The sequence below is a fragment of the Hesperophylax consimilis genome, chromosome 9, assembly GCF_061612785.1.
Source record: "Hesperophylax consimilis isolate HC1 chromosome 9, BYU_Hcon_1.0, whole genome shotgun sequence".
In the NCBI taxonomy this organism is placed as follows: domain Eukaryota; kingdom Metazoa; phylum Arthropoda; class Insecta; order Trichoptera; family Limnephilidae; genus Hesperophylax; species Hesperophylax consimilis.
This window is the reverse complement of record NC_142844.1, coordinates 38,852,658-38,867,474: the sequence shown is the minus strand read 5'-3', so window position 1 is coordinate 38,867,474 and position 14,817 is coordinate 38,852,658. Positions and strand designations below refer to the sequence as shown.

The 14,817-nt window shown below is 33.9% G+C and overlaps 1 protein-coding gene across 1 annotated transcript in view; it reads right to left on the bottom strand.

The window, feature by feature from the left end:
• Tps1 (Trehalose-6-phosphate synthase 1) overlaps positions 1–14,817 on the bottom strand; it is a 30,575-nt gene that overhangs the window by 13,897 nt on the left and 1,861 nt on the right. Inside the window, exons 2-4 of the mRNA XM_089635947.1 lie at positions 3,215–3,371; positions 2,478–2,747; positions 711–828 (exon numbers count right to left, since the gene is read on the bottom strand). Of these exons, the coding sequence (XP_089492073.1) occupies positions 711–828; positions 2,478–2,747; positions 3,215–3,371 (545 nt within the window). The remainder of the gene's footprint in view (positions 1–710; positions 829–2,477; positions 2,748–3,214; positions 3,372–14,817) is intronic.

Sequence of the window (14,817 nt, the reverse complement as noted above, 5' to 3'; positions counted from 1 at the left end):
AAAAAATTTGCGCGGGACTAATGTTGCCAACGTAAAAACATAGAAACTGCTATCTAACATTTAATATTACAGCGTCATGGTCCCATGTTCAGTATTTTTTGTAATGGTATCACTCAATTGCCAGGGCTCCTACCAGGGGGCAACTTGACAAATGTAAATTATCTCTCATAGCGAGGTTGAGGACCGACTGATATTTGGGGCTTATGAAAAAAATATGAGTGGAGATAGTAGGAAGAATGTTGCAAAAAAGCATTTATAATGGAAAATGCATTGAGAAAAGCATTTAAAATGCAAAATGCAAAATGGTTTTTAGAAAAGCATTTAAAATGCAAAATGGAAAATACCCATTTTGCATTTTGCATTTCCATTTGAAATGGATTTATTTGAAATAAAGCACATCTCTGGTCCCAAGTGACTACACAAAATGTATTAAGACCCACTTGGTCATAAATATGTATTAGTTTTAAGTCGCTAGTTATACCTAAGACTAAGTTATAAGTCACTAGCTACAAGTCTCAGATGTAAGTAAGTCACTAGTTATAAATAAGTCTCTGTAGTCAGTTGCTAAAGTCTTGGTTGTAATTTATAAATCTTAATGTTGAATGTCACTGGTAATATATCTCAGGTTTAAGTGATAAGTGATAAGTTCTAGGTTAAATAAATTATTTGTGAATTTATGTAGCCACTATTTTCTTAAGTGATGTATTTACCCAGTATTCCTTGGAGTACTTCATCAGACCAGGGGAAGAGACGGAAGATGTCCCATGGGGGGAAAGGTATGTGGAGGAAGAATCCAATTTTACAAACCATGTTATTTTCTTCTGCTGCCTGAAACATAAAAAAATATTGTATAATCTAAATTTTTTTAAATTTACGCAATCTCTCATAATTTATTTATTTATTTTGAAATAATAATTTATATTGAATCCCCCCTATTTATCAACCCGTCGGGTCTACACAGAAAAATATAATGTTGGTTATTGATTTTCTCTTGATATTTAATTAAAATTTTCTAACATATATATAATAATCTCACTGTTGGGAAGAATAAGAAGATTCCTTAACACAGTTTCCAGTAAAAATGTGTACAACGCAATTATTGTACAACACATAAATTACTGTAGCAGCATTCTATTCTTATCCAACGACCGCGACGGTTGAAACAAATGACAATTCTACAAAATAGAGCAATGAGAACCATATTGAAGAAAAATAGATACACAAAAATTAAGAACATGTTGAAGGAGTTAAATATCTTGTCATTTAAACAAATTATTTACTTTAATACCATATTTTTAATCTACAAGATAATCAATGGCCATACGTCTAGTGAATTCCTAAGAAAAATTGATAAACTACAGAACAAACACACACATGAGACGAGGAAAAGAAATGAATTGAGACTCCCCTTCAGGAAGAGTCAAAAGTCATTGATGTACGGAGCGTTGAAGATATTTGGAGAGCTACCAGAAGAAATAAAATCAGAAGAAAACATAAAAACATTTAAAATTAAATTACGAAAATATGTGATTGATTAATTTTAAATGTGTTACTATAATTATATGTATATAAGGATTGTATTAGAACATAGATAACTATGTACCTACTTAAAATACCGCAATAAACAATAACATACCTATATTATACATTATGGTAAATTTTTAAATGCAAAGAGAAAGTTGTTCTCTCTTTCTAAAACTGTTCATAATATCGTAATGTCTGACCATAATTGAAAAGAAGATGGAAGTAGTTTTATAAGGATGTGAGGTAAGGACGTGTAGTGACAGAAATAGCACAATGTGACCCAACGGATTTAAATGTTTCGTGACAAATACAGCACTATGTTGCCCGAGTGGTTTTAAGTCTCCCATGTTCATAGTATAATTTACTACCTGCCTTTAACTAAACATTTGGTTTATTAATTATTCTATCTAATATCCATATACTCGGTATCGCCCTAATATCTGAATAGACATCTTTATTGACCAGATTTGAAACGGCAGGTACTTCCCAACCTTTTTTATTTTTTTTAATTTTTTTTTTTATAGTGAATACCTCACAAGAGTCCCAACTGCTCCCGTCTGGAGCCAGTGAGACTATGGCATCCCCAATTGGGGGATGTTGTGAGGCTGAAGGTAAGTGGGGAAGGGAAAGAGGAAGGTGGGGAAGTACCTGGCTATTCAGATCTAGTCACTAAACACGGCTAAAGCCATTTGGAGCAACGTTTCAATTCTGAATGGTGGTCTTACACCAGGGCGATACTGGTAGTATCTTCCACTCTGGAACGTGCCGCAAATATAGGTAATATATATTATTTTAATTAATTAATTGTGAAATAACACAAATTAATCAAATAAAATTTATTTGCGCACGCCGGGTTCGAACCCGCGACCTTCGGAATGGCAGTCCAATGCGTTACCACTGGACTATGCCGGCCGTCGTGTGGAAAGTGGTGTGTCGTAACAATTTCTAATTACCTGTCGTATCCAATTGGCCGCCAACATCAGATGGTAGTCGTGTATCCAGACAATGGGCGTGGGTTCGTTTTTCTTTTCAGTGACCAGCAACTTCAGGGCCTTGAAGGTCTGTGCGGCGAAGGCCTGGTTGACCTTGACGTAGGCCCTCCAGTTGTCGGCTATGAAGGTGGCTCTGTCGGGCATGGAGTGGAACAGGGGCCAGAAGGTTCCGTTGCAGCATCCATTGTAGTACATGTCGAATAGTTTCCTCTCTGCACTTACTACCACCACCTGGAATGCGTTAAAACATACTTTGATCATACTTCTTTTTAATCGTTCCCTCATTTTTGAGGATTGTGACCAATATTGCTAGAAAGAGGGGAGTATGTAAGAGGAGGGATTACATTCCTGTAAAATAAAATAAAATAAATTGCTCCTCTCTTAGCAATGTGATGTAAATAATAACTTGTGTTAATAAGTAAATAATCTCAATTTTCACATCCCCCCACATCTCCTCCCATTTGATGTGTGTCCCGGAGATCCACTACGCCAATTAGGCTGGAATTACTACATTGTGCGTCGGTGGCTACGGTAATATGCCGGTGAATGAATGAAGAGCTGTAGTGCCACGCGCTGCGAACGAGGACCATCGGTCCAGCTCGTCAGCGCAACATCGTCAGTCCATACCATATACGTGGCACTATTTCTAGCCTTATGGTTAAGTCGAGTTATGTAAAGCCAGTCGATTGGTTGGTTACCTTATTTGACTTGAGGCCAGCTGTAGGCGTTTTGTCGCCGGGTTCGGATTCGGGGATTGGCTCATCGGGGTCGTCCAGGTGAATTCCCGGCCATCCCACCCAGATCCCGTTGCCGCTGATCACCACTGGAGCCACTGCGGTCACCAGACCTCCGGCACTGCAATCAATTAATAAAATTAGTTTGCTATTGGGGTACCACATACTTATTTCTAAAAAGGTTACATATGAAGTTGGTGACAGGTAATTGCATCACTTACATGAAACATACTGATTTTAAATATTCCCCCGTATTCCTGCGTGGTGTATAAAATTATGCATGGTCAAATCACTTTTGGTTATCAAAACTGGAACTGATAAGAAGTATTATTAGGCGACACAGGGCTCTATTAAGAGGGGTTGCTCGAGGCGCACATTTAAATTTATTCCGACGAATTCGTGATTACCATTTTTTTTCAGACCGATACCCACGGATATAGGTTATTTAATTTAAGATCAATAAAAACAGTAATTTTTATTAGAATATTTAACGCATAACGTTTTGTAAATTTAATAAAACGTTTTTCAAGTATAAAATTAGCGGTAAGCGCCAGATTTTATTTTTCTAGACGATGAATTATAAACTTCCCGAGGTATCCGCCTAGGAACAACTGAGATTTTAGTAATACGTTCGTCAGAATTATTTAAAGTAAACCCTGCGCAAAGATCATTTTTTTTAGCCCGCAAAATTCGGCCGTAGGTCCGTCCGCATATTTAGATTATTATTTCTTTAAATTTTATCGTTCTTTAAAGTTTTCCCGTTAAACTAGAACTAAGCAATTATCTAATTTTCCAATACGCCGGGCCGCGCCCCCAATTTTTTTACATGACTTCTTCTCTTACGTCGACCTTATTTTAGAGCTGGGGAAAATTCGACCGTAGATCTGTCGTGTATCGCTTATTTTTCGTGTCGTTAAGATTCCAACTTTATTTTAGGGTATTGTGTCGTCTTGAATCATATCAGTCGAGCGGCAAAGAAGGAACCTTAAATTTATTTTATTTTAACAAATCTATATAAATAAAAATTTAAATACCTATTCGTTTGTTCAAAACTTGAAATTTTCGAAACTTCTTCACCGATCGTTTTTAAATTTTGACACAATTCTGAATTCGAATACGCGTGTGTTTTTATATACCTAACTTATATGGATGTCACGTGTAAAAGCAAAACGCGTTATTGTTTCTCTATCAGCACAGACAGACTGGCCACAGCAACACGTGGCGGGGTACAGCTAATTATCATAATAAATCTATTTTTGGAATGTGTATTTCTTTTGTTATCCTCAATAATTTATATCTACAAATTAATATTGACTGGTCAAACATTACGTTTCCGCTTACCTGCACTGACCTTCTTAGAGTTTGAAAATGCATTATTAAGTAATGAACATAAGAGCACGTGAGATAAATATTTTTGCCTGCGGCGCGGTAGTCATTTGATTTGAATGCATGTAATTATATTAACAATCAATGGCGTGTCAAAATAACACGCACTTTCTTTGGGCAAGTTTGCCCCGGGTTCGGAACTTGGTCTATAAACAACACGTACACCAAGACAGATTTATTTCCACAGAAACGATTATCAATGAATGATTATTAATTAATCATAACTAGGTAGGTAATAGCTACATAAATATTTATGATAGTTCATATCACTTGTATTGTTTATTCGTATATTTATAACGTCAAATATAAATTAATGATTCCTAATGTCGTACACACTTATTGATAATAAAAGCATATCTTTACACATCTCTAGGGATTGTATAATATTTGAGATAAATTTAAGAAAGTTAGCAATATTTTGTAGAAGTAACAAGTACATCCTTTTTTTAAATTTGTTGTTCGCAGTTTCGTTTTTCCGATAAGCTAGCAATTCCATTGCGTTTCATAAAAAATATATATATTTGAACGGCAAACAGCTGGTATTATTTGTTATTTTTCCACGTAGGTACCTCACAAGAAAACAATAAAAAAGTTATTATTGTTTGTTCGTAGAGAACATCCCTACGCGGCGCAATACATTTTAAATTTAGAAACACTTACTGACGAAAGTAAACAATATATTTGGTACAAAAGAACTGCCCGCCTAAATTTTAAAATGATGTAAATTTAGAGAAAAACCTGTTCAGAAGTTTGATAATACCCTTAGTGATAACCGTTTTCGGTAAAAAATATCAACGAGTGGGCGGAAAGACACGAAACTCATTTGTATCAAGTGGACATATTTAAACACATGTTTATCGTTGTAACACATGTTTATCGTTGAGGAAAAGTGCGTCTGCAGTAAGTGCAAGGAATACAATCTGATTGCTATGAATAGAAGAATTAATTATGACTGTGTATCTGATAACAATAACAAATAAGTACCTAATCACGGAAATTTACGTCGAACAGTATATGAATAAATAATTATATTCTTACTTACACAAGGAATTATTTCTACAGTGTATGGTACAGTGATGCTACAGTGTATCGCGTTGCATTGTTGACTACGACGGTAAGTGGTGTGTCAAGTCATAAACATTTACATTAAAATGCATGCATTGATGCATTATAATGTATTCAGAGAACAATCTTAGTATTATGTTTGCTGTGTTGCTTTGTAAGAGCGTACTGTCCTTAAAAATAAAACAATATATTAAAGTGGATTAATTAAAAAGAACCATTTTTGTTAAATTTTTTCAAATAATTATAAGCAATAATTAGTCACCTGAAATATAAATACAAATTGAAAATATCTCCCGAGTAAAAATAAATGCCGCCAACGGGAATTGAACCCGTACCTTCTGATATCCGGTCAGGTGCTCTGAGCCACTGAGCTATGTTGTCTATTTCCAACCCTCCAAATTTTCAATTATGTTCATATGTTCAGTTATATGGTTCATAATCAAGTATAAAGGTATTTAAGTATCTACTTAACTGCATCTCTGCACTCTCTGCAGAAGTCAGTTTGCTACTACCAGAACTGCTAAAAGAATGCTGCTTGAGGCGTGCTAAATCTCTCCACAATGTTAGGCGTTTAGTAGCGCCGATTTCAAACCCATGTAATATCTATAAAAACCCAAAACTACTTATTTACATTTAAATAAAGTAAATAATTTTTTAAACAAAACTATTTAATAAAAAAATCGACATGTTTTGAAACCAATGGTTTCTTCGTCAGAATAAACGTATAGGTAATAACAAAACGTAACATTTGGACGAAAAAATCATTGGTTTAGGAACATGGCGAACCTTTTTGATTAAATAGTGGTGTTTACAAAGTTATTTATTTAATTTAAATTAAAATGACGCCACATAGTGATTTTGAAATTATTGAAGAAGTAACTATTTTCAAATCAAAATAAAAGAAAATGATAAATTTTTTCAAAATTTTTTGATGGGGGGTCCAAGTAAATGTGGAGCATACAAAAGGACCTATTCAAAACTTATCCTGATACGATATTGTTTACTCAATTTAATTAAATGAGTGTCTTCCTTTCCAGGTAAGGGTTACCTTGGAAGTCGAGACTTGCGTTGTAATTTATATGCAGTAGTTATAGTATAGTCACATAGAATTCACTTCCCTGTGCAAGCACTGCATGCGCAGTTATCATACTAGTAATAATCGACACACATATACAAGCAAACTTACCTTCGTTAAACATCTAGATAATTTTGCAAACACAAGATAAGGTGATAATTATCTGAACGTGGATGCATACATATATGAGAGCGTTTAGAATACAATAGCAATACTGTCCTTTAGCTTTATTTCTGCATTGTGATGAGTGGTTGACACTTTTAGTGGTCCTGTGCCAAACGAATAAACTGTGGCGCCAGTAAAATTTTGGCGCCCCTTGTCAAAACCAGTAGTCGCCTAGGTAGGTGATCACTGTGATCAATAATTTTTTCAATGATTTGTATTTTTGTGTAGCGCCATTTTTTTTAAAAATAATCTCGAGTGTGGTGGGTTAGGACTGTTAGTTATTATCAGCGCTTTAGCGCCTGACAATTCAGCATTCGGAGCGGATTGCTCCAAAAGACCGGCCTTGCTTTCAGTATCGCCCTGGTAAAAGATCACCATTCAGAATTATTTGAAATAAGCCGTGTTTGCTGAACAGATCTAAAAATTTGAACAAAGATAGTAAATTGATTTAATAAAAAAACACAAGAGTCAGTTTACTACATAAAAAACGGAATAGGGGTCAGACTGGTAAACTTGGAGGCACTAGAGTTACGGAAAGCAAAAAACATTAATAAAAAGTCATCAACAACCATATTAACATAAATAAAGGTACTATACTTAAGTTGTTCCCCGTTGCCAAAGAGCACTCTCTTCCCAATACTCTACCTGGGAATGACTGTAAAAATACTGGTAACACTTGTTACTTGTAGATTTTAGATTTTAGTATTGTACTTGTAAGAAACTATAAAGCATAAAAAATTGAAAATGATTTTTAATAAGTTTTTGCTTTATTTTAATTGTTTTTATTTATTTATTATTTACTTTTAATGACAATGATTAGCCAAGTACTACTCCACCTTCCTCTCCCGATCTCCTTACCCCTCCCCTCTATCTGCACACGGAGAAAAATGACTAATATTGAATATTGCTAATTTATTTAAAATTTCTTATAATTTTTCACAATCTGGTTAAAAACGGGATTGCAGGCCCTTCTTAACGAATACATTGATAGGTTTCCTAATAAACTTTTAGTAATGTACGAATGTTTTATCACGATGTCGGAAGACGTGTTCATAAAAATCCTTACATTTCCGCATTTTGTTATTGTATATTATCTAGGCAAGTGCAGGTGCATGAACACGTGTTCCTATATAATAGGAATTTACTAAAATTTTATCAGGAAATGGCCTGCAATAACGTTTTTAACCGGATTACCAATAATGTGAAGAGATTTTAATTAAATTAGCACAGCCTAAGAACACAATCCCAATACGGAATGTGAGTCCATTTAAAAAAATTATCAACATCCCCATTCAAACTTTAATACTGTTAATTTTTTGAAAGTGTGTTTTCATGGTAAAATTAATTCTCTTATTATGATATTTTTAATATTTTTAACCACGCCAAAGGGAGGGTGCGTGACGTCATCCGTGCACTGAACTTCCTGTGGTTAGTGCATTTTGTATGGAGATTTTATTTATTCTTTAGTAAGGAATTCCAGTAAACTTTTTTATCAATGTTTACCGTCATACAATAAATAAGGTTTTTTATAAATATCATAATTTCAAACTAAAATTAATTGTTAACGTTAGAATTTGTTATTCTCGTCAAAACATCGTTAGATGTACCGTAGAATGCCCGTACATTGGCAGTCTTACTTATAAATATTCCCTAATACGCCGTTGCAGCGCTGGTATAGCTATACGGTGAAGAGGGGCGTATACAATTGCTTCGAAAATTGGCGAATTCGATTTTGTGTTCCATGTTTGCTTTGGTAAATCGACATTTTGATTTAAAATATTCCTCTGATAGTGCTGCCAATGGGTATTACTGCTTTTTTATATTTTGAAGTCTACACGTATCATCGATGTACCTACGTAGCTCACGCCACCGTAGTACGGCGGGTTCTCGCCAAGAGGGTTATTGTCATTGCTTTTACGAAAATTTAAAATGAGTTCCTACTTACCCATTTTTACTAAAATGTTAAATTGGCATGTAAGTGATTTTAGTCGCGGTCGTGCTAATTGTTTGTTTTAATTTTACCGCTTTGAATTTAACAAAATATTCTAGAATGTCAGGAGATACTACGATAGACGTTAAAACAATAACTCCAGACAGTTGGGAGCAGTTGGGACCATTGCGTGGTAATAGTCTCACTACCTCCAGACGATTGGGAGCAGTTGAGACCATTGTGCAGTAATAGTCTCACTGCCTCCAGACGATTGGGAGCAGTTGAGACAATTGTGCAGTAATAGTCTCACTGCCTCCAGACGATTGGGAGCAGTTGAGACAATTGTGCAGTAATAGTCTCACTGCCTCCAGACGATTGGGAGCAGTTGAGACAATTGTGCAGTAATAGTCTCACTGCCTCCAGACGATTGGCAGCAGTTGAGACCATTGTGCAGTAATAGTCTCACTGCCTCCAGACAATTGGGAGCAGTTGAGACCATTGTGCAGTAATAGTCTCACTGCCTCCAGACGATTGGGAGCAGTTGAGACCATTGTGCAGTAATAGTCTCACTGCCTCCAGACGATTGGGAGCAGTTGAGACCATTGTGCAGTAATAGTCTCACTGCCTCCAGACGATTGGGAGCAGTTGAGACCATTGTGCAGTAATAGTCTCACTGCCTCCAGACGATTGGGAGCAGTTGAGACCATTGTGCAGTAATAGTCTCACTGCCTCCAGACGATTGGGAGCAGTTGAGACCATTGTGCAGTAATAGTCTCACTGCCTCCAGACGATTGGGAGCAGTTGGAACCATTGTGCGGTAATCACATAAAAAATAAATTGTGCTAATTACTAACTGTCTTTTGTTTTACAATTTTTTATTAGGTCAATATTCTTCAGGTCTAATTAAAATTATAGACAGGTAGCGTTGGAAATGAATTTCTAATATTAGTCTTAATATAATAACAAAATAACAAATAGGTGGTAGATATACCAATAGCAGAACGTTTCATTAATTTTTATCAGGTATCAAAGTCGGAAAAGTTATCATCTTGGTAAATAGTGGCCATCTCTAATTGTTTAGTAATTGTAGGCAAACGAAATTTGTTCGTATGTACCTATTTAAAGAAGACGTTCAACGCATATATTTACCTGTGTAGAAGGTTGATAAAGAATTACGTAACGGAATTACTTTTACATTTTAGGATATTACGAACACCAAACTGGGCAAATGCCTGTGTTATCACGTAGGTACAAACACAAAGTACAAAATGTAATAATCAATTAATAAATTATATTTAAAATCAATTTAATGTAAGAGAGTAGCTACAGTGGTAGCTACTAAACTAATAAGATAAACGTTGAAACTGTTTATTTATCTTCGATATTTATTAATTCAACCAGGTTGTCAAAGTCCGCGATCTCCGTCTTAATACGATAGTAATACTAATATGTCTCTAATCCTGGGGTTCGGGCGAGTAACGTTTTCTACTAACCTATTCTTATCCCTTCGTATTATCTATTATGAGTAAAACGGTGTATATACAATTATATTAAAGTGCACAAAAGCACTTTGAGTTTTAGTAACAACTACCGCAGACTCGTGAAAAATCACGGAATATTATGATTCCAATTTAAAAAAAAGAGAAATGTGATGTATGTGGGAGCTGTGCTGAATATGCAAATGAAGCGATGTGGGCACATTTTATCCAGATGTTTATTGGGGAACAGACAATGTAGGAAAGAGATCGAGAAGCGCATTCATTCCATTTTATTAATTGTACAAGCATTTCTTCTCGCTTCTATACATTCTATTCTTTCATTCACACATTACATTAAAATAATTTTCTGTAATATTATACTACAGGTAGGAATCCTTCACAAAATAGGTTTCGATTTTGAAAATGATTCTTAAATTTACGCTAGCAAATTTACGTTCATTGAACTAGAGTGCCGCAGGACAGATGCACAATCGAAATTAGTAGGTAATATTTTTGAAACCGGTTACACACAAATTATATTATACTTATGGTATAGGTAGGAAAATTAGCACGTTTTAAACTTATTATTCTACGTCAAAAAATAAAATTTCAATATTTTTTTACACTAGATGTATTATAATATTTTATGATATGTTATACGTAAAGAGAAAAACGTAAAAAAATAAAATCGATATGATTATATTTTAAACTTGTTGTTATTCTTTTGATAAACCATTGGGTATGCGTTAGCAATGCAAACTAATGATCCTAATATGCACCAATTTATATAATACTAAGTATGGGTCCGCTTCTACTCTAATTCTGTGTCTTATTTATAGCAAACATTATCTTATTCATTCACTAATACTACCCGGCTACATCCATATATCAATGGTAACATCCGAGTTTTTCTTATTGAATAATGGAGAACGGGAATAAATAATGTGTCGCCTTGTCTCATTTCTTTGCAGTAACGTACAATATAAAAACTCTTTAGCTCACGATGAAAATTCTGTCAGTCAAAATACGTATGCTGGCCTTGCAAATGTAATAAATAAAGCTATTCAAATTTCAATATGCCACGAATCCACGAAAGTTTTTCAGCTTCGTAACACTGATGTAGGCTAGGGATATAATTTGTATGGGTTTCATCATAATCAATTAAAAATGATGTTTAACGTTTTATTTATACTATAATTGTATTCTCCATCTCTTTAAACCACCTTTATTTTTTATATATTTTCTTCTGATAACATTAGAACATCTCAAGATATAATATTATATGATAGTACGTACCTACAGCGTGGGAAATTAAAGAGGGATAATTAAGTATATTTGTAGTGTATGGATTTTTGCGGTTACATTGTTAATATAAAAAAATTAATTCTTTTTAAAATTTAATATAAATCAACATTTTCATTACCAATATCCAACATGAAGAAGATAGGAAATTAGGCTTAGCCCGTCTTCCCACGGGTTGGTAAGCAATCTATGTAAACCGAATCTTATTTTAAAATGAAAAATAAAAAGAAATCAACAATTAATCAAATAAAATTTACTTGCGCGACCCCCGGATTCATAGCTAAATGTTCGTCTAATCTATATAAATAAAAATGTAAATGTTCGTTCAAAATCTTAAATCTCAAAACTTCTTCAACGATTGATTTGATTTATTTTTTTATTTTTGACACAATGTTGCATTCGAATTCGCGTGTGTTTTTATATACCTATATTATATTGATGTCACCTGTGACAGGTAAAAATTTGTTTTATTAAATTATAAATTTTTTTTTTTTTTTAAACAGCGCCATCTGTTGAACTTAAAAGCAACACGCTCTATTGGTTGTCTATCTGCACAGACAGGCTGAGCCGAGCAACGCGTTGCGGAACACAGCTAGTATAAAATAAATTTACAGCAATGTTCACCCAAGGAAAATAATATGTTTTTGCATTGTGCATAATAAATCTTACAATTCAATAAGTAAATGTTTTATACGAGTATAAGTAAGTATTATATTTCTTTATCGCAGAACAATTTAATGCGACGCAGTTTAATCGTGAAATCACATCAAGGGCGATGTTTTTTATTATGCTTTAAATACTCTCAGTATCGCCCTGGTGCAAGATCACCATCCAGAATTGAAACGTTGCTTGAAATGGCTTTGGCCGTGTTTGGTGACCAGATCTGAATAGCAAGGTACTTCCCTACCTATCTCGTCCTCATCTCCTTTTCCTCATTACTACCTTCAGCTTCCCAACATACCCCGATTGGGGATGCTATAGTCTCATGGTTGGGAGCAGTTGCGACTCTTGAATTTTACATAATTATGTTTACAGGTGCTTTTTAAAGGGCAGTTGCACTAATATATCTTAAAACACAAAGCAGTTAATTTCTAATGTAAGAATGTTAGCCTAGTACTAATACGTCAAACACTTTGTTATAAGCTTTCTAATTTTCATAATTTTTTACTTCAGTCAAAGACACTTGCAAAAGATGGCGACATCCGTGACTTTTAAGTTCACGAATGTTTTTGATTAAAAAAATTTCCTGGTATTTAAATGAAGGTATTATTATTATCTTCATATGATGTAGTTTCTTTATCAAATCATAAGTGCTCATATAAAGAACATTACGATCATAATATAATTATTATTTAAGTTTATTGCATCTTTCTTTTGTAGATGATACCAAGGAGCACTGCTATTATATAATCCTTTATCATATAAATAAAGTTTATTACTGATTGACTAGATAAAAACGTGATTATGACAAGATAACATTATTTTATGTTTTGAGTTTAATAATAAAACGGAACAATAAATTACAAATTAAATAATTTTGAATCAATTTTTGAAGTAATTGTTGAAAACAGTTAACATTGAAGGGGCTTCCGTTGTCGAAGGGTAAGGCTTTCGAAGCCGAAGGTCTCGGGTTCAAATCCCGGCGTAAGCAAGTACATTCAATTTGATTGATTAGGGTTATTTTACTACGTATTAATTAAAAATAATATATAATATTAATTTTTTTACAGTTGAAAAATTGACAGTTGACGAAAAATTGATGAAAAATTGATGTAATGCTAGTATTAAGAATGTCCAAACTAAGTCAAAAAATGATTTTTAATACGTTTCATCTACATAGGCAGCCTTGGTAGGGAAAAATCTATGCTCTAAGATTTCTGAGTTTGATTCTGTGTTTAAATTAATGCTTGGTCGATTCCTGGAGTATCTACAATATCTATCAATAGTATAAAAGAAAGTCGCTATCCGCGTCTGTGTGTTTGTGCGCTTAGTTCTTCTAAACAACGCAACAGATTTTGATAGGGTTTTAAATGGCATTTAGAGAATTTCATCTGGAAGGTTTATACAGAGTGTATCGGCACGTACTCGACAAACTTTAACCAGCTATTCCTTAGCACATTTGGAGTAAAAAATGTCAAGGGCACTTTGCTGTCCGGTAACATTTTTTTTCAATTAAAAACAAAAAATTATAAAAAAATCCACACTCCGTCACTGTCATTGGCATTGTTTCTCGTGTTCAACATCTGTTATTAGCAAGTGTGTCAAAAAGCGTCCTCGCTCTTTCATACACACTAAATAATAATAGTTAAAAATGAGACGAATGGTGCCATTCCATTTCGTTGTGATTGTAAAAGCGCGCCAATGTAGGTACGTTCGTACATTATTCAACGAACTCGAATAAAATATGGCCAGATGGGTTTTCAAACTTTGACAAATGATAAAACATTGGTGACATGTGGTGAAAATATGAATGATAATTTTTTTATTAAAAAAAATGTTACCGGACAGCAAAGTGCCCATAACATTTTTTACTCCAAATGTGCTAAGGAATAGCTGGTTAAAGTTTGTCGGGTTAGTGCCGATACACCCTGTATATGCATATTATATTATTAAGTGATAGTCGAGAGAAGTTTAGCAACGCCGGGTACACGTTAGCTAGTTAAAGCTAAATGTGTGGTTAGCATTGATTTACTAACTTTGGCTTAGTGTCTGTTAGTTATTTACTTACTTTAAAAAGGCACTCGTAAAAGATGGCGACATTCGTGACCTTTAAAGGTGTATAAATAAGCAACGCGAATTTCCTACGGGTATTTAAATGAAGGTATTATTTTGTCTGTCGTAGCAAAGTTGATAAATAAATCGGAAATAGATTTTTTAATTACTCGCAGCATTTGTTTACTATCATAATACGAATAGTGAAGATATAACAATGTCATTGGATTTATTTTTATTTTTTTATTATTTTTTTATTTTTTAATTTTTTTTTAATTAGCAAAATCGAAATCGCGCCGCAAAACACTGTTTACATAGAATATATAGGAAATGCAAAAATTAAAACAATTTCAGTAATTTAACTCTGAAGAAAATTTAAAATAAAAAGTAAAAAAAAAAATGATAACAGTAGTAAATTATTAGTAAACAGAAATTACACTTGCTGTGTACTGCT